Genomic DNA, 26,572 nt, shown 5'->3' on the forward strand with positions numbered 1-26,572 from the left:
ATCAATTTGTAATCGATTACACATTTAGATTTTCAAAGGTCATGATTTTTTAAAGTGTTTTCTTAAGTACCGTTGCTGATAATTGATTACAAACATCATGTAATCAATTACATGATTTAAAATAGGGGGCTTACAAAAATTAAAATACCAATAATAAACAATTTTTTTTAGAAAGGGGCCTAAAATAAAGGGCTCGCCCAACTTTTGTTTGGACCTGCAATTATGCATGTTGACTTAATTATGATTAACTGTTTACAAAAAATATGTTTGTTTTAACATCATTATTAGTTATAGTTATCAAATTAGGTATCACCCAAAGGTGAACTAAATCAATTAAACAATCTAAAGTTAGCCATTGCTTGTTTCGATTCATATTTATCCAAAGCAATATCAGATTGTGTAATGTTAACAACTTGCGCTAATTTATTCACTTTAGGGTATGGGTTGGTCTAATGGCAAATACTAATTTAATAAAATACTTTTATATAATTATATTTTTACTTTTTAATTATTTTTTATAATAATTAAATTTTATATGAACATGGACCCTTAATTTAATAAAAACATTAATTATTATAGATTAAGTAAATTTTTAATAATATATTTTTTTTATTTTTCAATGTAATAGTAATATTATAATAATTAATTTATATATAATATTACTATTCGGCAAATTGTTTCCTTTTTCCATACCAGAACTCATCCTAATTTACTAGTTTTAAAAAATTGTAAAATATAATTAATAATTGTAAACTTTTAAACTAGCTTATTAAATCATAATTTACTATGTTCGGTAAAACTAATTAAAAACTTGTACTTGTAAACTTTTAATTATAAGCTAACTTATTAAATCATAAACATTTCATAAAACTAATTATTGAAGTAATTGAAAAAAATGTAAAATAACATATTTTAAAAAAGTAATAAGAAAATTGAATAATATTTTAAGGTTAAAATGAAAAAAAATTTAAAAGTTAATGTTTAAAAAAACATCACTTCAAATAGAGTTTAAACAAAACTAAAAGCTATTAAAAAAATTTAGAAGCTACTTTAAAAAGTTTATTTATTGAACAAACAAATAACATTTTTAACACACACGCACACACACACACAACTCAACTGAGCCAACTCGATCTCGATCATCAGGTCAATCAAGGCCAAACCAAATCAAATGTATTTTGAATCATTTATCTTAACCGAACTATCCAAGACATTGGATCTGATCAACCGGTTCAGTTTGATTTTTATAACTAAGTTTGAATAGTAAAAAAAAATGCTTTGAATGGTAAAAAAAAACATTACACTTTAAAGATCAAAAACAAAAACATATTTTATAAAAACTAAAATATATATATATATTTTGCAAAGACATTTTTAAAAAAACTAAATTACTGATATCAAAATATATTTAACCTATTTCCTAGAGGATAGAAACGATTCCTTCCCATTCCAAGGCTTTGAGATGAAACTGAATGACTTGCAGTGAATAATTTATACTTACTAATAAAAAGAAATACCCTCGTTTGTTATACATATTTTACTAAATTATTATTTTTATTTTTAAATTTTTCTTACTTAATAATTACCTGCTACTCTCATTTTTAATTTTTTTAACTTTAATTTATTTTTATTTTTAATTAAAATAAATAGAAACACAAAATATCTTCACTGGTGAGAAATAGCAATGATAAAGTTAAAATAACTTGAAAAGATAAGGAAACATTCAATGCTATTAAACATTTACCCTTCGTTTGGTTCTGTCGAAATAGCCAAGAAAGAAATATAAGAGCGTGAAAGTGTGATGAAATATCGTGCATCCATGGTTTGGTACGCAAGAATTACCAGGTAATTAAAAAAAAATAAAGAGTAAATAAGTATTTTAGTCCATGACTTTTGATCCCTTTTATAAATTAGTCCCTATCAAAAAATAATCTTTATCTTTTCATAAGTTTTGTAAAATAGTCATTGACGTTAAATTTAGAAGTGTTAGTGAGGTAAATTGTTGATAATTTTAGTGTCACACAGACTATCCAATCCAACGTGACAAATTATCTCAAATTATGATACGTAGACTGGACTTTAATGCAAAATTTAAAAAGTTATCAAATATTTTCTTCTTCACTTACTTCTTCTTCCTCAAATTAGGGTTTCCAAAGCTTCACTAATCTGACGGTAACAGAGATCGGAACATGGAACTCTCTATGCGGAAACCGGAATATCTCACTTCTCAGATCAGATCTATCCGACGTCGTTGCAGTTATAATGGCTCCATTCAGCGGCGATGAGATGACACCGTTTTTTGGCTTCCTTGGAGCCGTAGCTGCCCTCGTCTTCTCCTGTAATTCAATCCCTAATTTCTCAATTAGATCTATCCTCGTATTTTCTTGATCTCTTAAATTTCACTTTATCAGGAAATTTTAATGTTTGATGCGCAATTTGATCGCTGCATGTAAAAGAAAGGTAAATTTACTGTAGGGGATCCCCTTTACAAATTATTTACGTAAAGGGGTCCCTTCTTTAACATTTTACGAAGGGGGTCTCTTCTTGGGGTGGTGCCGCCAGCGAAATTAGCGGCATAGGCGTGCCGCCACTAACAGAAGCGAAAGCTGCTCCTGAACCCGTCAACAGAAATGGCGAGATACTCCTCCACGTAGGCAGCAATGCCGCTAGTGGCGAGACAGGTTAGGAGGTATCGCCATTTCTTCCAGCGGGATACTCCTCTCCGTAAATATTCTCTTTTTTATTTTTTTCCTTTTCTTTCCCTGGTCTTCTATGAATACCACAGCCAACTCTTTCTTTCTTCCTCTCCCCCTCTCATTGCTCCCTTGATTCATTCACCCAGTTTTTTTTTTCTGTCCTCTTTTCCTCTCAGAGGAGCCTCTGAGTCTGCTCAGGTACTTTCTCTCTCTAAAATAACGCAAACTTTTGAAAGCTTATGTCTTTGCTGAGATTTGAAATCTGACCTTAGGGTGTTTGGGTTTATTCCTGTGTGTGCAAGGTCTCAAATTTAAAGGCTTTTAACAAAAGGGTCTCTGTATTTGGTTATAACTCCCTAAATTCTTAGCTTTTGTGGGTTTCTTCAAATTCAAGGGAAAAAAAGAAAACTTGGAATAAAGGGGTTTCTCTATTTGTATTGGTTAATGATTTTGTTATATTTGGTTTAATTTTGTTCAGATTTGCTAGCAACCTGGGGAAAAATAATGTATGAATATTGGATCTTTTGAGACAATTATAGATCCTGGGAGGCAATTCTAATTGGTCAATAAAAATGAATTTCAATGCTATTTCTTTTTTCTTTTTCCTTTGCTGAACCTATATCGCTGGAAGCAATGGCGGAATACTCCCTGCTAGCCTGTCTCGCAGGCACCACTGGCGGCATTGCTGCCTACGTGGAGGAGTATCCCGCCATTTCTGTTGGCGGGTTCAGGAGCTCTCGCTTTTGTTCATGGGGGCACGCCTATGTCGCTAATTCCACTGGTGGCACCACCCCAAGAAGAGACCCCCTCCGTAAAATGTTAAAGAAGAGACCCCTTTACGTAAATAATTTGTAAAGGGGACCCCTTAAATTAAATTTGCCTAAAAGAAACATATGTTATGATTGATGATTCAGTTGTGCTTTGGTGGTTTTTTTGGAGCAATGGTTTTGTTGGATTCAATTAAGCTACTGCAAATCGTAGACTTAGTTTTACATATAAACTCAGGTTTTGTCTCATAGATCAATAGTCATTTCTCCCAATTATTGTTAGAATCTTCGTTGTTTCAATTCTTGAAATTGATTGGTAGAAGAACTATTGAATAGTTATGTATATAAAGAAAGAAAATGAAATTCTGAGCTTCTTCGATAATTTTTCATTTTCTGTAGATTTATCTTTAATATGAATTGTTTGAACTGATGAAGGAAGGTATGGGAGCTACCTATGGCACAACGAAGAGTGGCGTGGGCGTGGCTTCAATAGGTGTGATGAGATCGGAGTTGGTGATGAAGTCTATTGTCCCTGTTGTTATGGTCGGAGTTTTGGGTATTTATGGCCTTATTATTGTTGTTATTATCACTATTGGCATTAATTCCAAGGCCAAATCTTATTACCTCTTTGATGGTTAGGCGCAACTCTCCTCTGGTCTTGCTTGTGGGCTGGTTGGTCTTTCTGCTGGCATGGCTATTGGTATTGTTGGTAATGCTGGTGTTAGGTATAATTCTTCTGCCTTAGTATCTTATCTATGATTAAACTCGGTACTGATTTGATCTTATTCTGAAGTCTATAGATTTCACGGTGATACTTAATGCGATTGCTATGCTTTCAATCAATGAACATGTGAATCCTTGATGGAGTGTGTATTTTGTTGATAGTCTATGTGGCATTAAAATGGTCAACAATACATCTCACTAACGACGTTACTGTTACTTTTAAATTTAATGGTAAAAATTATTTTGCAAAACTTATGTAAAGATAGGAACTATTTTTTACATTCCTAACACATAGAGACTAATTTGCAAAATGAGTCAAAAATAAGAACCAAAATACCTATTTACTCAAAAATAAAACATAGCTCCCTCTAAAAAACAATTTCATATTAGATGAGCTGATTTACTTGTTCTCTCTCCTCTGCTTCAAGTCATTTGCACCCTAATAATAAAAAAAAAATAAAAAAAATATTTTATTTTTATTTTTTACTTATCAAGTCACTTTAGTTTAAATATTTTTATTTTATTTTATTCTTCTTCAATCATATAATTTTATTTTTACTCTATTTTCACCTATTTTTCTTGTTTTTTTTATCTATTCACTTTCATTTTCTTTTTTTTTTCTTTGCTATCAAATACACATTTACGAGAGAGAAAAATATAAATAATATAAGATTTATGATATTATAAGAAAAAAGAAATAAAAACAAATAAAAAACTTGGTAGAGTGTCCAAATGAAAAGGTATTAATTTAAGTATAGACTGTAATTAGACATGAATCTACATTTAACCTTGTATAGTTCTCACTAACTTTTTTGTTTTTTTCTTATTTATGTAATACATATGTATAATTATTAATTATCTTTTTAATTTAAAATATAATAAAATAAGTCAATCTATTCATAATATATATATTTTCCCCACAAATTTATTTCTAGTCTCACTTTTTTTATTCCATCAATTAAACATTTATATTATTATTTCTGTCGTTTTTAGATGTAAATTTTACATACTATATTTGTAACTAATAAAAAAAATCTCTCATTCATTTTAAATTACCTTTCTTTTATCTTTTCACACATTTTAAATTTTATTAATTGTCTATTATTTTCACAACAACAACAACAACAACAACAACGCCTTATCCCACTAGGTGGGGTCGGCTACATGGATCAACTTCCGCCATAATGTTCTATCAAGTACCATACTTCTATCCAAATCATTAAGTTCTAGATCCTTTTTGATAACCTCTCTTATAGTCTTTTTGGGTCTTCCTCTACCTCGAATTGTTTGTCTTCTCTCCATCTGGTCTACTCTCCTCACTACAGAGTCTACCGGTCTTCTCTCTACATGCCCAAACCACCTAAGTCTATTTTCCACCATCTTCTCTACAATAGGCGCTACTCCAACCCTCTCTCTAATAGCTTCGTTTCTAATTTTACCCTGTCGAGTCTTACCACACATCCACCGCAACATCCTCATCTCCGCTACACCTACTTTATTCTCATGTTGGCTCTTGACCGCCCAACATTCTGTTCCGTACAAAATCGCCGGTCTTACCGCAGTCCGATAAAACTTTCCCTTTAGCTTGATCGGTACCTTTGCATCACATAACACCCCCGATGCTTTTCTCCATTTCATCCATCCTGCTTGAATGCGATGATTCACATCCCCTTCAATTTCCCCATCATCCTGTATTACAGACCCAAGATATTTAAACCGTGTGACTTGAGGGATAATATGGTCTCCTATTTTCACCTCTGAGTTAGAAACCCTCCTTCTTTTGTTGAACTTACATTCCATATACTCCGATTTGCTTCTACTTAGGCGAAAGCCATGTGTTTCTAGAGCTCGTCTCCAAGTTTCCAACCTCTCATTCAACTCCTCCCTCGACTCTCCAAGGATGACTATGTCATCTGCAAAAAGCATGCATCTCGGCGCTATCTCTTGGATTTGTTCCGTGAGGACATCCAGAATTAAGGTAAAAAGGTAGGGGCTAAGGGTTGACCCTTGATGCAAACCAATTGTGATGGGAAAATCGTCTGACTCTCCACCCTGTGTCCTAACACTAGTCGATACCCTATCATACATATCTTGGATAGCTCGAATATATGCAACCCTAACCCCTTTCTTCTCTAGAGCTTTCCACAAAATCTCTCTAGGCACTCTATCATACGCTTTCTCCAAGTCAATAAAAATCAAGTGCAAGTCTTGTTGGGCCATGCGATATTGCTCCATCACCCGCCGTAATAAATAAATCGCTTCCATGGTCGACCTTCCCGGCATGAAACCAAATTGTCTATTATTTTCAATCTACTTTTTTTCATCTTCATCTTCCAATTAAATTTTAAGAATTTTTTTCAATATAAATCATCAATAATTAAAAATAATTTTAAATCATAATTGAATTATATATTTTTTATTATCATATTGATATAAAATATTTATTTACATTGTCGATAATTATTAAGAAAAGAATTTAACTAATTAGCTTTGATGAGTTCTTTCATTTCAAAAAAAAAAAATTATCGGGAAGAGTCTCTACAGCTCTCTCTCCAATCTCTTTATTCTCTCTACTTTCTATTTCCTTTTCCATAATTTATTTTTCTCTCTACATTCTTTGTATGCTTCTGATTTTATTTTATTTTTGTGCTGGAGAGGCAGGATGGGCAGAAGAGAATCCAAACACGTCTATCATCACTCAAACTTGTGGTGTTGTGAGGACAAAGTACCAACCAACAAAGGATGGCCCAATCTAATTGTAACATACCTATGACATTTTGTTGGCATGTTTCATCATCAGTTTCCACCTCAGCATAAAAAAACAAAGAAAGTAAACCCCACCTTCGCATGCGATGACGTCATAAATTAATGGATTTATTTGGGCTAGTAATAATGACCAACCTATCTCTACATCCTAAACAACTGTAAGGCTATATAAGCTATTGCATGGTCTCAAATTACCATAACTCTAATCGATGCCCATATAACACATAAATAACAAATCATTTACTTTTTTCCATAAAATAATCGATTAGTCGAAATTATTAGCAAGTTGCAGACTTGCAGTGTCCCACTAATATGTTAACTTCTCAATCGTAAAGTCAGCTTGTGGCTTGTGGTCATGTGGTGTATTATTATCAAAGAGTGTAAAAAAGAGGGATATGTATGTCGGCCATAAATTAAACAACAACTAATTAAAAAAAAAAAAAGTTGCTCTGGCGACAATATATTCTTAAAAACGAAAAAGAAAAACATCCATTTACTCTCCATTTCATAGAGACATAAGAGAATAAATTAAAAATGAATAAAATAAATAGTAAAATTTTATAAAAAAAAAGTTATATTTTTACTATTTATTTTAATTTAAAAATTTTGTCTCGTCATTTTTTTTTCCTTTTTTCACTTTACCAAACATATTAGATATTTAGTTACATTATGGTTACTATATATTGGTTTGTTGTCTAGTGGTGGGTTTAACAAACTACAACACTCACTCATTGAGGCTCACACATAATGGAAGAAGCCTGGTTCATAATCCTAGTCTCTCTCTGTGTCTGCGTTCTCATAAGAGTCATATTATTATTCTTCCTTCACAAAAAAACCCTAGCCACCCCACCAGGCCCTCCTCACATCCCAATCATCACAAGCTTTCTATGGCTCAAAAAATCCTTCATAGAACTCGAGCCATTCCTCCGAACCCTCGCCGCCAAACACGGTCCTATCTTCACTCTCCGCATAGGATCACGCCCCGTCATATTCATCGCCAACAGAGCCCTGGCCCACCAAGCCCTAATCCAAAACGGTTCCATTTTCTCCGATCGCCCCAAGGCCCTCCCCGCCGCCAAAATCGTCAGCAGCAACCAACACAACATCAACTCCGCCCCCTACGGCGCCACCTGGCGCGCCCTACGCCGCAACCTCGCCTCCGAGATGCTCCACCCCTCACGCGTCATGTCCTTCTCCGGTACCCGCAAGTGGGTCCTACACACCCTCCTCACGCGCCTCAAATCAGATTCACAATCCAACGATTCAATAAAAGTCATTAACCACTTCCAATACTCCATGTTCTGCTTGCTTGTGTTTATGTGCTTCGGGGAAAGACTCGACGATGGGAAAGTCAGAGACATCGAGCGCGTGCAGCGACAAATGCTCCTGCGGTTTAGAAGGTTCAATGTCCTCAATTTCTGGCCCAGAGTCACGCGCGTTTTGTTCTTCAAACTATGGGAGGAGTTGCTGAGGGTTAGGAAGGAGCAAGAGGACGTGTTGGTTCCGCTTATCAGAGCCAGGAAGCAAAGGCGAGGCACTGAAGGTGGCGGATTAAGAGACGATGATGGCTTCGTTGTTTCCTATGTTGACACGTTGTTGGATTTGGAATTGCCTGAGGAGAAACGGAAGCTGAATGAAGAGGAACTCGTGACGTTGTGTAGCGAGTTTTTGAATGCGGGTACGGACACGACTTCGACGGCGTTGCAGTGGATAATGGCTAATTTGGTGAAGTACCCGCACGTGCAAGAGAGGGTGGTGGAGGAGATTAAGGAGGTGGTTGGTGAGAGAGTGAGAGAAGAGAGGGAGGTGAAAGAAGAAGATTTGCAGAAACTACCTTATCTGAAAGCTGTGATTTTGGAAGGGTTGAGGCGTCACCCACCTGGCCACTTTGTTTTGCCGCATGCTGTCACCGAGGACGTGGTTTTTAATGATTATTTGGTTCCTAAGAATGGGACAGTGAATTTCATGGTGGCGGAGATAGGGTGGGACCCTAAGGTTTGGGAAGATCCAATGGCGTTTAAGCCAGAGAGGTTTATGAATGATGAAGGGTTTGATTTTGATATAACTGGGAGTAAAGAGATTAAGATGATGCCCTTTGGTGCAGGGAGAAGAATTTGCCCTGGCTATAACTTGGCTTTGCTTCATTTGGAATACTTCGTGGCTAATTTGGTTTGGAATTTTGAGTGGAAGGTTCCTGAGGGAGGGGATGTGGATTTTTCGGAGAAACAGGAGTTTACTACTGTCATGAAAAATGCATTGCAGGTTCAGCTTTCTCCTAGGATATGATCTAGACTCTGTACCCCCATTTCATTTGTCTAATAACTTGCCTTCAATGATAGGTTGAAAAATCATTTTCTTTAAAATTATTATTATAAGATTTTCTTTAATGAGGACCTAGTAGGCTATATAGTACGTACACATCACGTGGTATTGAGAGAATTTGTGGCTCTTATCCAGTAAGACTTTACCACTGAGATATCACGACAGAGGAAGGTTGTGTATAGCAATAGCATAGTGTGAGATTTGTGCTTAGTGTTTACTGTTTGAGAAGTTATGTTTTGCATTGGTAAGTTGAGTTTCTTATAAGAATTTCACTGTGAAATCCATCTCAATCTCATTGCTTGCTTCCAAGCATGGGTAGATAGATCGTACAGTTAAAAAAGTATGACTCCACAGGATTAAAGAGTTGAACAAGGAGAACTCAAACGCTTAGCCCCTGTTGCAATGGTGTGTTTGATTTGGCATGATCATCCAAAATGAGGTTAAGTCTAAGGCTATTTTCTTCTTGCTTTTCTGTTGAAAGTAGAATGTTTCAAATATAAATCAAATTAAATATGCTTTTAACTAAACTTAAGTTTATAAAATTGACTTCAATGAAATTATACTTATAATTTTTAATGTAATCCAAACACATACAATATATTGTGAACGAGCGAATAAACTATTAAAAGAACGCACATGTTACACTCTTCGAACCATTGTTTTTAAATTTGGAGTGGTAAAACCATTAAAACACTAATTCCTGATTCAATGGTGGTTGTCAAACTGGGATTAATAAAAAATTAAATATTTTTTCAGATTCAAATGTAAACAACATTTACTTTGGCATTAATTAAAAGTTAGTTAATATCAGTGATTTTTCTAATCACATTTGAATTTTTTTTCTGTCTTTAGAGTGCCATTTGTTATTTTTAAGGAGAGAGTGTCATTTGTTAAACTTATTTTTTTATTATTATTATCGTTGAACTTTACGTTAAAAATAAAATAATATTTTTGGAATAATATCATTAAATAGAATAAAAATAGTTAAAATTGAAACTAAAAATGCTATTAATTGAAACAAAAGGGCTGGATTAGTAAGGAAAAAATAACATAGCAGATGCATTGTGAAACTCTATTAGACCAACGTATAAGAGGCAATATACAAATATATAGTTTGATTAAAAAAAATACAAGATGGGTTTTGAAGACAAGCAACGAAACACAACTCACAAGCTTTTAGAAATCTAGTTACAATATTTGCAATGTCTACAAAGCAAACATAATTTTTGGTGGCCTGGTTTAGACAGGTTTTCACCGATTTTTCATCAGTTCACTGGCTTTTGTACTGATTCTTTAACACACCAGTTCCCTGATTTAGATTGACCAAACATAAGATTGTTTCACCACTTTCCTGGTTGAACTTGTCTGTCTAGTCTGGGTTTTAGAACACAACTTCAAACAACAAAGAGTTCCTCCATTTTCTCAAAATAGCACTACACAAAACAACTTGGATTGATCTTTAAAATTTATTATACCCAATTCTAGAATACTCCACGCTATGCAAGGTATGAGGGAGCGTCATCCATTGAAATAGTACGCTTGCCTATGGAAACAAGTTGGTTTTGGATTTGAACCATGACCAACCTGTCACCAAGGCACAATAGTATCATTGTGCTGCTGTTAGGGCTCCCCCTCACAACTTGTACTGGACTTTCATTAATGAAAAATACATAAGTCAAATCGAGAAGCAATCACACCTTCCCAAATTCCACAATAAAGAATATGATGATTTCATCAGTTTTAATAAGGTTCAAACCCAAAAGGTTTCTTATACTGAAAAATCTAATATTTGTGCTACAATAAGATAATTGTTCAATTTTTCTCATAATTTTGATACTCAATTGTTATATTTGTTAAAACTTTAAATTAGTGGAATAACGTTGGAAAATATCTTCATAATTTAAAATTTGAAAAATTAAACCAAAAGCATGTTGTAACCAATCATATCTTCTGAATTTAATTTACTCTTTGTGCTTGCTTGCTTTTATTATATTTCTTCTCCTTTTTTCAAAAATACTTTTGTTGTCTTATGCTGGTGTTTTGTTGTATTTTGCATTTTTTTTTTCTAATACAACATGATGAGAGCATTCCATAAAAAAAAGTTAAATTACTCATTTGGCCCATATAGTTTCATGATTCTTATCTTTTTAGTTTCTATAATTTGAAAGTGATTTTTTTTGTCTCTATAGTTTACATTTTAATTCTCTTTTAGTCCCATGTAGTTTAAAAGTCACTACTAAAAAAAGGACCATCTATACATCGGTTAAAAACCATTTTCTACGCCGGGCCATATACCGTCTTTGAATAAGGTGTCGTTGAATGTCGACAACAACTACGACGGTCATAACAGACCCATCTTTGTATGTTGATGAGACAACGTCAGTGTTGTTACACTAACCGTCGTAATATAAAACCATTCAACAACGGAGTTTAGCGTTATACCCGTCGTTGTTTGACTTTATTTCAACGTCGGTGTCTATTTAACACCCATCGTTGTATGTGGGTCATTTGAAGTCGGTGAGTATATGTAGCTCGACCTAATAGAGCTACATACGACGACGGTGCATCAAAACAGCCGTCGTAGAATGCGACAATATAAAGACGGTGAACGTAATCACCGTCGTAGTATGGCTGACATTCAAAGACGGGTATTCATATTGACCGTTGTTGAATGATATTCCCTGTGACACAAAAATTGGGTTAAACCATTCAAGCAAAAATCATAAATAACGAAATTTTTACCACAATAGCATACGAATTCAAATGAACTACTTCCCAAATGCATGAACCACTATAAGCTTATAAAAAGAAATTAAAGAAATATAAATAACATGATTATATATATATATATATATATATATATATATATATATATATATATATATATATATATATATATATATATAGTAACCTTCCATTTTGAACAACAAGCTGCCACCGAAACCTAATCTGTATGATGAAGTGTTGAGCAATCTAAACCTGTATGACTCAGAGGTTAAAAACTGTGGCAGATGAGACTAACCAAAACATGCAAGTCTAAATGAAGCTAACACATAATATGAAGGTAAAATTACACTCAAAACATGCAAGTCTATTGTACCAAAAAAAGCTTTGTCCTTCACAGACACAAACACATATGTACATGTATTACACCGAAAAGGAACGCAAAAGATTGGTAGTTTATCCAAACAACACATAGAAAAAAACATGACATCTTTTTAAATCATAGGAATCACAGATGAAACGGCAAGAGAGGAAAAGGGAAAGGTCATGATGTAGCCATACCAAAACCAAAACCATATGTAGCCATCAATGCCTTATTGACAAGAATTATTCCCACACACACACATAGAGAGAGATACATAGACATACACAGACACACACAAAGAGATACACACACACACACACACACAGATACACAGACACACACACTCAGTGCAAACTCAAAAAAATCTATAATCTAAGCATAAGACAAGTTTTTCCCAGGGAATTTCCACACAAGTCAATTAGGTTATAAACAATATGAAAATAATCAAATAAAAGATGTAGTAGTAGTTAATGACCCATGCTATTTAGTACTGAATGACAATCTGCATTATCATTCCTTGAATTGGGTAAAGCACTAATGCTTGATGAAGTTATAAACTATGTTCAGTCATTGCAACGCCAAGTTGAGGTAAACCACTATTGGCCAATAACCATCTCAAATCATGGCCATAATGATAAGATTTTAGATTTGTTGCTCATTAAAAATTCCTTTTTGGTAGTTGCAGTTTCTGTGTATGAAGTTGGCTTTTGTTAACAACAGGCTGGATTTTAGTGTTGAGAGTCTAATGTCAAAAGATGTAAGCTTCAGGGCTCTAGACAATGGGTTTTCTTTTTGAACTAAAAAAGGAAACTAAAAATTATTGGTTTTTTTTCCTGAGTTGGATTTGATGGCTTTTTGGTGATTTCAGATATTGCAATCAATTAATTCTTTGGCACACCCAATATTCCCGATAGATTCCTCAGCACCACCCTTTAATGGGCAACACCCTCACCCAAACCCAACAGTCCACAATAACATTCCTAATGGAACTATGACCCACAACTCAGTGGACCCATTAGATAAAGGTTTGTGCCAAAACCTTGGCATGCATTTACCACACCTAAATGGTTTTAATGAAGGGGGTTCTCAGGTAATCAATTCCTCCTAGTCGTTTGTTTCTCTTATAAAAAACAGTGAAACAAAAAAAGGTGCCTTGTTTTTTTTTTAAAGTTTCATGCACTTTTTCTAATTCTTCGTTTATCAAATGATTTTCAGTATGCAATACCAACAACAACCTATAAGAAAATTTTATAATTTTAATAATTTCTAAACGCACAATCAAAATTCATAACCAAAAAGTATCTTGTGACAACAATAGATTCAGGAGGTGGTTCAGTCCTTATGGTCTTCGATTTAGCCTTGTTGAGTAACTCTTCCAATTGATCTAAGTTCCTCTAAAAAATGTAACAAAATTAATTCAAACCCAGAGATAACTTTGCTCACTGCAATTTCAAATTTCTCAGTTCTGGAACCATCTATATTCATCATTTATTACTCTTTTGATCATATCCCCAATCATATAACAATATTTAATCCTTTGTTGTTAAGCACATTACTATTTATTTTCTTTAAATTTTTGAAGCTACAAAGTATAACATTTTTATGATGATATGTTAAAAATAAATTATGAGTCACTATATCAAAACAAAAAGAATGGTATCAAGTGAATAATAACTACAATTAATGACTCTAATTTGTTAGGACAAAGCTCAGAGATATTTCTTTCTTCATGCTGGTCTTCAAGCTGGAACCAGATATTATTACAAATGTGGGAATAGTTCTATTCTAGCCTTGAGCCAAGAGCATTTGTTTTAGACTTTTCCAAAACCTAGTCCAAATAATTATCCAACTCAAATAGCAGCTCTTGGACTCTTATTTTCAGTTGAAGCTTAACCATAAGTCTCATACTATTCATCAAACCAAAAAAGTACACAACGCAAATAAAAAAATACATTATTGAACAGTGTCATTGATGTATCAAGAAATAGTTCAGATGGGGCAAGACCAAAATTGTATCCAACCACTTGTGCATTTTTATAATTATAAGAATAACCCTTAATCAGTGTGAAGAAGAAAACTAGTACAGTAACAGATTTCTTTAGTCATTTGAATCCAACAGGTTATGCATATCTAATAATGGAGGAAAATAATCCAAACCACAAATGCATATCTAATAAATCCAACAAGTTATGCTAATCCTACACCAATCCAGATACCAAAAAGGTGAAACCAAAACAACCAAGAACATAAACTTCCTTAGTACTCTGACTATGAGAAAACATCTAAGACACTTGCAAATAAACTGGTGGGTAGCGTACGGGATAGAAATAACTGGTATACAGATTCTTGTCAAATGACTAAAGAAATAGTTCAGATGGGGCAAGACCAAAATTGTATCCAACCACTTGTGCATTTTTATAATTATAAGAATAACCCTTAATCAGTGTGAAGAAGAAAACTAGTACAGTAACATAAACAATGTGTGGAAAGGGAGCTTCATGTTATTCATGTGCATTAGAGCATGTTTGGAAACTAATTGGGATACCAATTGGGAAAGAGGATTTTTAGTTTATGTAATATTTAAAGGTACAACCACAAGCAATTCAAATACTAACAATTAAAAACAAAAGGGCATGATTTTCACTTATTTTGCTTCAAATCCTTTTCGCATATTCAAAGATGACATTGTCAGGGCAACTCAACAAGTCGATAATCACATTTTAACACTCTTACTTAAGTAAACCCTTAATACTATAACATATTCAAGCATTACCAAAGAAGAACTCAAAAACATCGACATCCTTACCTTCACGAACACTCGCAAGGTGGCGACACCACTCAAAAGGGCAGGACTTTGGCTACGTGGCAGTGGTGGGAACAACAACTAGGGAGTCGACTTCGGCTTCCTTTTGCGGAGGTCAGGGAAACACAATGTGAGGGTGGTGGGACGGAGTCAACGGCGGGATGAGTTCAGACAACAACTAGGTTTTTGGAGGGTACGAGGGTGTTCAATTACCACACAACAGGAGTATATAAAGTACAACATTAACGATAGTGTATGAATAACACCGTCTTTGTAGCTGACTATTTCTACGACGGTGTTTATAAATGCACCATCTTAGATAAGTTCCACCAAAGCTACAAAGACGGGGTTACGACGAAATGCACCACATAAAAAACTTATATATTTATGTAAATGCCACCGCGTACACTACTACGTCGGGTTATATACGACCGACGTAGAATGTGCGTCGTAAAATACGATTTTTTTAGTAGAGTGTTCTTTTTAGTCCTGATAATTTGTATTTTAATTCTCTTTTAGTCCCTATAGTTTGAAAGTGATATTTTTAGTCTCTATAATTTGTATTTTAATTACCTTTTAATCCTTACTACAAAAAAATATATAAAAATAATTAGTTACAAATTAGTTATAAATTATCAATTATTTTTTATTACAAATTATCTTACTATAAAGTAGTTACGAATTACTTGTTAATATTTTTGTAGTTAATTGTAATTGATAATATTACTCATATTTTAATGATAAGGACTAAAATGAAATTAAAATATAAAGTATAGGGATTAAAAATATCACTTTCAAGCTATAGGGACTAAAAGAGAATTAAAATACAAATTATAAGGACTAAAAAAACCACTTTCAAAACTATAGGAACTAAAAGAGAATTAAAATATAAATTATAAGGACTAAAAATGACTTTCAAAATTATAAAGACTAAAAGAGAATTAAAATATAAATTATATGAACTAAAAAAATTACTTTCAAATTATAGGGATAAAAAAGATAAGAATCGTGAAACAAGATCAAATGAATAATTTAAAAATAATAAAAAGGGGAAAGAGTAACCTGAGAACAAGTCGTAAGGCATGCCCTGACTTGGTAAAGTCATCATGCCATGCATGCTCTGTTTCTCCCTATAGGCGTTTTCGCAAACTCAATGAAGAGGGTGCCTAGATGTTGTCAAGCTCGTGCCAACTGCTCTGGTGAACACAAACGTTACTGAATCATCGCACACGCACACACAACAAACAAAAGGATAAGTTTACATAATATTAGCACACAAAAATACATGCATAATGATGTACATCAAAACAGACAAAAATGATAATCACAACATATAATACGAAATAAAATAGCAACCAAAAAGTATTTTCAAACAAGATGCCATGTTACATCATAAAATCATCTGCAACAATATACACACATGATACGATGCAACATGTTTAACAATAATGCATCTGACAAACTCGATTGCTTGAAGATTTTTAGTCATCGAGTGATCAATTAGTAATGTTCCTTAACAGGGAGTAATATAAGACCGATCATTTGGTGAATAACCAGATATTATCACTAAGTGACTGTGACATTGTCTAAATATTCGTACGAGTGTGGTTACAACCATGACACGAACGTAGATTTGTGTGTTCATATATCATCAAGGTCCTATCTAAGTAGCCGCCAGTAGCCTTTTTGCACTTGTCCGAGACTAAGTACTTGCTCATTTACAGAATGCATATTCATCATGCCCAGAAGAATGCATTAAAACCAAAAATTACACACACAAGTGTGTATATATAAGAGATCAAATTATCTCGTGTAATTTTGATAATTATTATATTATTTTATAATTTTCAACGGGATAATATTTTCATAAAATTCATATTTGAATTAATTTCTTTTACATAATTTACATATGTAAAATTTAATATTAATCTAAAATTATTTGTTACCTCATTTATATAGATTAAATCGACATAATATAATTTCAAAATATATTAAAATATAAATCATTTGATCATCTTGTTGTTGTTCAATTTTAAAAAAAATTGATATAAATAATTTTGGTAATATATAAATATAATTTAATGGTTGAATTAACAAAAAAACACATTTTATATCGGTGTAAAAATGAATAATTATCAAAGTTACACCTATGTAATTTGATCCTCCTTTTATATATATATATATATATATATATATATATATATATATATATATATATATATATATATCACCACTTAGACCTTCACATGGAGAACAAACATCATCAATACACTTGAGTCTTTAAACATCAAGCTACAGCTAGAATTTGGTCACTAAGGGTCTTAACATCGTGGCTACATCATGTGTAGCTCTAAGTACAAATAAACCATAAATTGGGACTTGGTAAATCTTCAATCTCTTGTGATTTCTTTATTTTGCATTTTAAACTTACGCAATTGAATTGCCATGTTTAACTTGAAAGTCTTAAATGAGTTTTAACAAATCTAATTAACTCCAAATTTATATTAGTGTGTTACTATTCTAAAATTAATTATATTTAAAGTATAACATATTATATTAGAAGTAAATATTTTAAAATATTATTTTAATATTATAATTATATAATAAAATTATAATGATTAAATATTATATATAATAATAATTGTAATGAATATTATTAAGTAAAGAGAAAAAAGTGTATGAATGTAAACAAAATTATGAATCAATTACCAGATAAAACATAGGTTTTTTTAATATGTAAGAAGGAAAGAAAAGTACATACACAAGAATACAATAACTTACACATATATGTGGAAGCAATGTCTTCCAAGATTATTTTGATGATGCCAAAGAATCAAGATTTAAGCAAATTTCAAAGATTCAAGAATCAAGTTTTAAGAATCAAGATTCAAGAACCAAGTTTCAAGAATAATCAAGATCAAGATTCAAGACTCAAGATTCAAGAATCAAGAGAAGACTCAATCATGATAAGTACTAAAAAAGTTTTTCAAAACATTGAGTAGCACAAGAAGTTTTCACAAAATCATTACCAAAGAGCTTTTTTCTCTGGTAATCGATTACTAGAAGGTAGTAATCGATTACCAGTGTTTTAAAACGTTAAAATTTCAAATTTCAAGAGTCACAACTTGTGTTTAAACATTTTCAAATCATTTTAAACTTGTGTAATCGATCACACAATACTTGTAATCGATTACCAGAGCTTCTAAACGTTTTAATTTTCAAAATTTAAAATGAAAAGTCACATATGTTGATGTGTAATCGATTACCAGTGATTGATTTCGAAAAATACATTTCTGAAAGTCACAATTCTTTAAGTGACTTGTTTTTTAAGATTCTTTCAAAAGTCATAACTTTTTAAGTGACTAGTTTTAAAGAAATTGCCAAGAGTCACAAGCTTTGACTTGAGTCATCAAGAGATTATAAATATGTGGCCATGGCATGAGTTTCAATCGTCAATCATCAATCATCTTTGAATCATCTATCTTTCAATCTTTACAACATCATCTCTCAACATCTTTCAATATCTTTCTACAGAATTTTCTGATTCATTTCTCTTCATCTTTCTAAAAGTTTTTTATCAACACTTTCTCTTCCAAGAAAAGGTCTTTATTCAAAAACTTGTGTTATTCATCTTTTTCATTCTCTTCTCCCTTTGCCAAAAGAACGAAGGACTAATCGCTTGAATTCTTTTGTGTCTCTCTTCTCCCTTACAAAAGATTCAAAGGACTAACCGCCTGAGAATTCTTTTGATTATTCCCTTCCCCTTAAGCAAAAGATTTCAAAGGACTAACCGCCTGAGATATCTTTTGTTTCCCCTTAGAAAGATTCAAAGGACTAACCGCCTGAGAATTCTTTGTCCCAACACATTGGAGGGTACATCCTTTGTGGTACAAGTAGAGGGTACATCTACTTGGGGATTGTTATACTGAGAACAAGAGATGGTACATCTCTTGTGGATCAGTTCAAGTGGAGGATACATCCACTTGGTTTATCAAAAAGAACAAGGGAGGGTACATCCCTTGTGGATCTTTGGCTTGTAAAGGATTTTACAAGGTTGAAAGAAATCTCAAGAACTGCAGGTTGCTTGGGGACTGGATGTAGACACGGTTTGTGGCCGAACCAGTATAAATCTTGTGTTTGTCTTCTTCTTCCCTACACTCTTTAATTTCCGTTGTGTACTTTTAATTATCGCTTTTACTTTTGGTTAAGTTTCTATTTTTGTTCTTTACTTTCTTAACTTAGTAGTAAAAGCCTAATTGAATCTAGTAGCATTAAGAATGATATTTTTTAATTAGTCAAGACACGTTAATAATTAATTCAACCCCCTCTTCTTAATTATTCCGAGGCCACTTGATCCAACAATATCATGTTTAATCACCAATGAAGTTAAATCTCCTTAGTATATAAAACTTGGTTTATATATAATGCATAGATGGTGCAATCCGGTTACTTGTATTTTTCAAGTACAATCTATAGAATCAGTCAAAACTTGTTAAGAAAAGTGTCTACGCTACCAATAAAACTACAAGTAAGATTACTTAAATTTCCTCCTTCCTTTATTTCATTGAAATGGTGTATTTATAGTGATATACATTGATGATCTGACACTTATGGCCATAATAGAAAGGGACAATGATAACAGAAAGGAATAATAGAATAACAACTAGTATAATTGCTAGTAACAAAATGGATAATGTTTGTCGGTAAGGGTCTCTCCAAAAGGGTGCAATCAAATGTAATCCTGCAAGTATGTTGGTCTCTTGTGTGTTCGTGTGGGCCTGGTGTTATCTGGGTTATTGTTGCTATCAATACCCTCCTCTGGAAGAACAACCTTGTCCCCAAGGTTGTAGGAGGTGCAAAGAGAATTCCAATCCTCCCAAGAGGTGTCCTCAGGAGCTAGGCCTGCCCACTGAACCAAAGCCTTCCGAACTGGGGGGTCGTGGTTGTGGTCCCACTTCCAATCCAAAATGGAAAGTGGTTCAGCCACGGGATGATTGTTTGGCTGAAGTGGAGGTAGAGGATTTAGTGTTGTGGGCGTGGGTCCCTTGTAAGGTGTCAAGAGTGAGACATGAAATACCAGATGAATTTTGGAGTGCGTGGGAAGTTGGAGACGATAAGCTATAGCACCGATGTGTTCCTGAATGCAAAAAGGACCATAGAAACGCTTGGAGTAGTGGGGTTGGAGAGATGTCTGACGATAAGGGCGGAGTCGCACAAAAACCCAATCGCCGATGTTAAAATGCACGTCCCGGCGGTGGGAGTCAACGTTTTTCTTCATTGTAGCTTGTGCTTTGGCAAGGTGACGTTGAAGTAATGGATGAAGTTAGGTCTTGGTTGTCAAGAGGGAGTCCACGACCTCAATGTGTGAATCACCTTCTAAGTATCTGGGAATTGAAGGAGGGGCTTTACCATAAGTGGCTTCAAAAGGGGAGATGCCAATAGCCGAATGGATAGTGGTGTTATAACACCACTCTGTGAGGGAGAGGAACGACAACCACTGTGATGGTTTATCGTGAATGAAAGCCTAAAGGTACTGTTCGAGTAGCCTGTTGAGCACTTCGGTTTGGCCGTCTGTCTTGGGGTGGTAAGTGATGCTCAAGCGTAGCTTGGTGCCGGAGAGACAAAATAACTCGTTCCAAAATCTACTAATGAATATGGGATCGCGATTAGACATGATGCTTCTCGGAAAACCATGGAGTTTACAAACAATGTCAATGAACAGTAAAGCAACCTTGTGAGTGGTATAAAATGGGGGTAAAGTGTCAAAATGAGCCCCTTTAGTAAAACGGTCAACCACAACGAGGATAACAGAGAATCCATGGGACAGCGGAAGGCCAATGATGAAATCCATTGATAAGTCTTCCCAAATAGTTGAGGGAATGGGAAGAAGATGAAGAAGGCCAGCTGGACTTGATGGCCCAACCACGCGAAGGTCATGATCCGGGAGGTGTAATCAGTAACAGTAGGCCCCAACTCCTGTAGCCATTGGACGCCTAATACAATATCCACCCCACTGAGGCCCAAAACAAAAAGGTCTGGGCTAAAGACATGACCCTAGATCGTGAGTGTAGTGTTAGGGAAAACCTTTTGGCAGATGAGTGTGCCACTATCGCCTACCATGACTCGGGGCGGGTCAATAGCGGTGGTGGGCAGGGAAAGGAATTAGGCAACGCGAAAGGTGGCAGGGGCAGGCATTCCCGATACACGCGAAAGGTGGCAGGGGTAGGCATTCCCGATAGCGCATTAAGACTCAACTGCGAAGTGTTCGGTAGCAGAAGAAGTTATACCTCGCAATCGGGGTCTTATGGTGTGATCGTCGACGAGGTTGAGTTCTCGTCCGCGATGAGGAGCTGCAGGCGGAGTTTACAATGGTGGCCCACCACCCATTTGTCATCGTAATGATAACAGAGGTCGTGGTCTCTACAAGAGGCTAACTCCTCAAGGGAGAGGCGTTTCACTGATAGTTTGGACTGTGGCGGAGCACTCGTGGTTGGTGGTGGTTGTGACGGTATTTGCAGCAGTGTGGACAAAAATCATGGAAGACATCGGCAATCCTGGAGTTTGGCTAGGGCGATGGCTTGCGGCAACGACAATGGCTGCAACACCTGTACCTCGCAACGGAGTTCAAGGATGAGACCAGAAATGAAACAGCTCAGAAGAAAGGGGTAAGCAAACCCGACCGTCCGATTAGCCAATCGCTCAAATTCAAAAAGGTAATCGTTGATGGTGCCCTTCTGTTGGAGCTTGAATAAGGCGTCGTGGGGGTCATCATAGAAGGACGGAGCAAATCGAGCTTTGAGGGCCTGGAGCATTGCAGGCCATGAGGTCATAAGATCATTGCGGTTCATCCACTGATACCAGCACAGAGTTAGGCCTTCCATGTAGAAGGATACTATTGTCAAACGCTCATTATCAGGTATACATTGGTAGTCGAAGAACTGGATGATTTTAAAAATCCACCCCAGGGGATCTTGACCGTCAAATTGGGGAACATCCAACTTCATGTACGAGCGAGGAAGTGGAGACGAAGGTGGTGAGGATTTGGGTGAAATGGGAGGAGGGAGGGTGAGGTGTGCGAGACCCTCGAGAATGGAGTCGATCTTGGAATCCATGGTCGATTGGATTTGGGCTAAAGATGCATGGTTCTGAGCGAGGGACTGGTGACTCTGGGTAAGGCAGAGCACAACCTCCTCGAGTCACTCTGTGGTAGCTTGCCTGGTATTGTGTTTAGGCATGGAAGAGGCGACAGGGCAGGTCGGACCAAAATTGTTAGGAAAAGTGTCTACGCTACCAATAAAACTACATGTAATATTACTTAAATTTCCTCCTTTATTTCATTGAAATGGTGTATTTATAGTGATATATACTAATGATCTGACACTTATGGCCATAACAGAAATGGACAGTGATAACAGAAAGGAATAACAGTTAATATAATGACTAGTAATAGAATGGATAATGCTTGTCGACAAGGGTCTCTCCGAAAGGGTGCAATCAAATATAATCCTGCAGGTATGTTGGTCTCTTGTGTGTTCTTGTGGGCCTGGTGTTATCTGGGCTGTTGTTGCTATCAAAACTTTAGAAGCCTAGCATATACTCAATTTGTATATTTGCTTGGAGGTTAGAAACGTAATTCCAGCGCATTGGAATCAAACTGAATGCAGTGAACGGCAAATAACCAAGATAAGGTGAAAACAACTTACGTGAGGTCCAAGTAACAAGAAGGATGACCCGCTACCATTGTTAATTAACAATACTCATGAATCATGATTGATATTTTGTTGGAGTCGAGTTTCTCCCACATTAATCTCAAATCCACAACAAATTAATGGAAATCTAAATTGTTGGTGTAATACTCTCATAGTCTCGTATATGAATCTGTAGGAATGATATATATATATATATATATATATATATATATATATATATATATATATATATATATATATATATATATATATATATATATACTGAATTTATATTATTTTTTGTTACTGCATGTATTTTATGAACGTAGATCTGTCCACTACATAAGTCCACAATACCACCATCACCACGTAAGCCTAAAAACAAAAGGAAGAAAACACGAATTTTATGTTATGACTTCAACTCGGGCCGGCAAATCATAATTAACTAATCCATTCCTTCATCCTAATTAAACATTCGTATAGATACTACTATCATTTAATTTAGGTTTGTATGGGTAATAATCATATGAATGAGAGGATCTTATATATAACTGCTCATATATAACTGCTCAAGAGTTCCTAATGTGCCACGTGTCCTTGAAACTGTCACCTTCTCGTATTGCGGAGAAAGATACCTTGTCAAACAAGAAAAAAAAACCATTTATTTCTCTTATTTTTCATTCCATATATATTTCAATTTTTCAACCCATGATCCATCCCCCTTTTGTCTCATATCGTTTCATCTGTTTGACTTTCGGATTATCAACAAACACGTACTGAACCTCACTCATGGAATCCTGGTTCATCATCCTCGTCTCTCTGAGTGTCTGCGTGTTCATAAGAACCATATTTTTCTCTCTTCACAACAAAACCATCACCACCCCTCCTGGCCCCACCCACATCCCAATCATCTCAAACATCCTATGGCTCCGAAAAACCTTAAAACTCGAACCGATCCTCCGAACCCTCCACGCCAAATACGGTCCCATGGTAACTCTCCGCATTGGATCACGCCCCGCCATATTTATCGCCGACAGAACCCTGGCCCACCAAGCCCTAATCCAAAACGGTTCCTTTTTCTCCGACCGCCCCAAAGGCCTCGCCACCGGTAAAATCCTCAACAGCAACCAACACAGCATCAGCTCCGCCTCCTACGGCCCCACGTGGCGCGCCCTCCGCCGCAATCTCGCCTCTGAGATGCTCCACCCCTCACGCGCCAGGTCCTTCTCCGGAATCCGCAAGTGGGTCCTACACACCCTCCTCACGCGCCTCAAATCAGATTCACAATCCAACTATTCAGTAAAAGTCGTTAACCATTTTCAATACGCCATGTTCTGCTTGCTCGTGTTCATGTGCTTCGGTGAAAGGCTTGACGATGGGATAGTCAGAGACATCGAGCGCGTGCAGCGACAAATGCTTCTGCGGCTCAGTAGGTTCAACGTGCTGAATTTCTGGCCAAGGGTCACGCGCGTTTTGTGCCGCAAACGTTGGGAGGAGTTGCTGAGGTTTCGCAAGGAGCAAGAGGACGTGTTGGTTCCACTAATAAGAGCCAAGAAGGAAAAGCGAGACAAAGACAATGAAGGTTCATTAAACGACGACGTAGTTGTTTCCTATGTTGACACTTTGTTGGATTTGCAATTACCTGAAGAGAAACGCAAGCTGAATGAAGGGGAACTTGTTACGCTCTGTAACGAGTTTTTGAATGCGGGTACAGATACAACTTCCACAGCGTTGCAGTGGATAATGGCGAATTTGGTGAAGTACCCTCACGTGCAAGAAAAGGTGGTGGATGAGATTAGAGAAGTAGTTGGTGAGAGAGAAGAGAGGGAAGTGAAAGAAGAAGACTTGCAGAAACTACCTTATCTGAAAGCTGTGATTTTGGAAGGGTTAAGGCGACACCCACCAGGGCACTTTGTTTTGCCTCATGCCGTGACTGAAGACGTGATTTTGAAGGATTATTTGGTGCCTAAGAATGGGACAGTGAATTTCATGGTGGCGGAGATAGGGTTAGACCCTAAGGTATGGGAGGATCCAATGGCGTTTAAGCCAGAGAGGTTTATGAATGATGAAGGGTTTGATTTTGATATAACTGGGAGTAAAGAGATTAAGATGATGCCGTTTGGTGCTGGGAGAAGGATATGCCCTGGATATAACTTGGCTTTGCTTCATTTGGAGTACTTTGTGGCTAATTTGGTTTGGAATTTTGAGTGGAAGGTTCCTGAGGGAGGGGATGTGGATTTTTCGGAGAAACAGGAATTTACTACTGTCATGAAAAATGCATTGCAGCTTCATCTTTCTCCTAGGGTCTAGACTGATCTGTACTGATTGTACACATCTCATTATGCAATAAGGAAAATGTCTATCAATATTCAATGATAGGTTGGAAAATAATTTCATGATGTATAATTGGGAACTGTTATCAATTTCCTTTTTTTGTTCTATTTCCTGCTATGCTTGAGTTTGATCCTATGGCAGACCCAATCGTTGTTGATCTAATAGCTCTGTCTCTTATTTCGTGTGCTTTGGCCGGCTTAATGTTTTGTTTTTGCTTCTGAGTTCGTTTGTTTGGATCATTGTTTAATGTTGAATGATGGGCCAATTATACTTTGGGATGCTATGTATTCTTTGGATACTGGTGTGTGGTCTTGGGGCATTAATTGGTGCAGAAGACTAATTGGAATTTTATTCGATGATTCATCATCGTCTACCAATGTGCACTAACGCTAGGACACATGTTGTTCATTTTTCTCATTATTATTGTACCATATATTTTTGCTGAGTTGCAAATTAATTTAACGGCAAGTGTCTAAAAAATAATAATTTAATGGCAGACCATGGGATCCCATTTAGATGCTTGAGTTAGGCCACGTGTATTTGAGGGCATTAATTTGAATTCTGGTGATTTAGTTCATCTGATCAATTTAGATTAGCTAGGTTTCCGTATGTATGGAGTTATCATTTGAAATTGAGCTAATTACATTTTTTGATTTTCTTTTATTAGTTTTTTTTTGTGGGGAATATTAGCATATATTGGACCTGAAATGCACTTTTAATTTTTGTTAATTTGGATTTAATTTTGGTTTGGGTTTAAATATATTTTTTGTTTATCCAATTTAAAGTTTTTTTTAAATTTTTCATTTTTTAGATTTTTTTACAAGGACAAAAATAAAAAAAAAATACTATCATTTATAAGGATTAAAATAAAAAATGATATATTTACAAAGATAAAAAATTTAAGTTTATAATTACTAGGGATGAGTATACGGACCGGTCTAACCCGTTTAAGGCTCAGCATGCGAAGTCTACATTTTATAAAGACTAGAAAAGTTTGATTCTAAAAATATACTATTTTTAAGTCCATTTCGACCCGCAAAACCCATTGAACCAATGACGTATGCCTTATCATGGCGTTACTCTACCGCCGAGTTAAAGGAGTCTTGTTTGATTCAATTCCTATATAAGGAACTAGCCAATATTACTAGTACATCTATTTTTTACTGCATATACTTATTATATAAATGGAATTATTATATATGTACATCAATATATAATTTGCATAATGACTTAGTAAAATAATAATAATGTTTTAATATTGGATTTGACCAATATTAATGGAATACATTATTTCAAAATTGAGTCTCCAAGTCATTCTAATCATAACACCAAATTCATTTCATTGATACATTAACGTACTCATTAACGTACTTATTAATTCAAAT

At 35.1% G+C, this 26,572-nt stretch overlaps 3 protein-coding genes across 4 annotated transcripts; all 3 read left to right on the top strand.

The window, feature by feature from the left end:
* The first annotated feature begins 2,591 nt into the window (after positions 1 to 2,591).
* LOC102661642 (V-type proton ATPase 16 kDa proteolipid subunit) lies at positions 2,592 to 7,272 on the top strand. Of its 2 annotated transcripts, none has more exons than XM_041013130.1 (4): positions 2,592 to 2,894; positions 3,899 to 4,006; positions 4,103 to 4,188; positions 6,844 to 7,272. In XM_041013130.1, the coding sequence occupies exons 1-4, from the start codon at positions 2,661 to 2,663 to the stop codon at positions 6,902 to 6,904; spliced, it is 489 nt and encodes a 162-aa protein (XP_040869064.1). In that variant the 5' UTR covers positions 2,592 to 2,660; the 3' UTR covers positions 6,905 to 7,272. The 2 variants fall into 2 exon arrangements, with proteins under 2 accessions (XP_040869064.1, XP_040869063.1); XM_041013129.1 differs by having other exon boundaries at positions 6,848 to 7,272.
* A 133-nt stretch (positions 7,273 to 7,405) lies between these two features.
* Positions 7,406 to 9,554, top strand: LOC100795683 (cytochrome P450 89A2). Its single transcript, XM_003556148.5, has one exon. The coding sequence runs from the start codon at positions 7,700 to 7,702 to the stop codon at positions 9,236 to 9,238; it is 1,539 nt and encodes a 512-aa protein (XP_003556196.1). The 5' UTR covers positions 7,406 to 7,699; the 3' UTR covers positions 9,239 to 9,554.
* Positions 9,555 to 23,590: 14,036 nt separating this feature from the next.
* Positions 23,591 to 26,304, top strand: LOC100805244 (cytochrome P450 89A2). Its single transcript, XM_003556165.5, has one exon. The coding sequence runs from the start codon at positions 23,643 to 23,645 to the stop codon at positions 25,161 to 25,163; it is 1,521 nt and encodes a 506-aa protein (XP_003556213.1). The 5' UTR covers positions 23,591 to 23,642; the 3' UTR covers positions 25,164 to 26,304.
* Positions 26,305 to 26,572: the final 268 nt, after the last annotated feature.

This window comes from Glycine max, chromosome 20, assembly GCF_000004515.6.
Source record: "Glycine max cultivar Williams 82 chromosome 20, Glycine_max_v4.0, whole genome shotgun sequence".
Classification (NCBI taxonomy): Eukaryota; Viridiplantae; Streptophyta; class Magnoliopsida; order Fabales; family Fabaceae; genus Glycine; species Glycine max.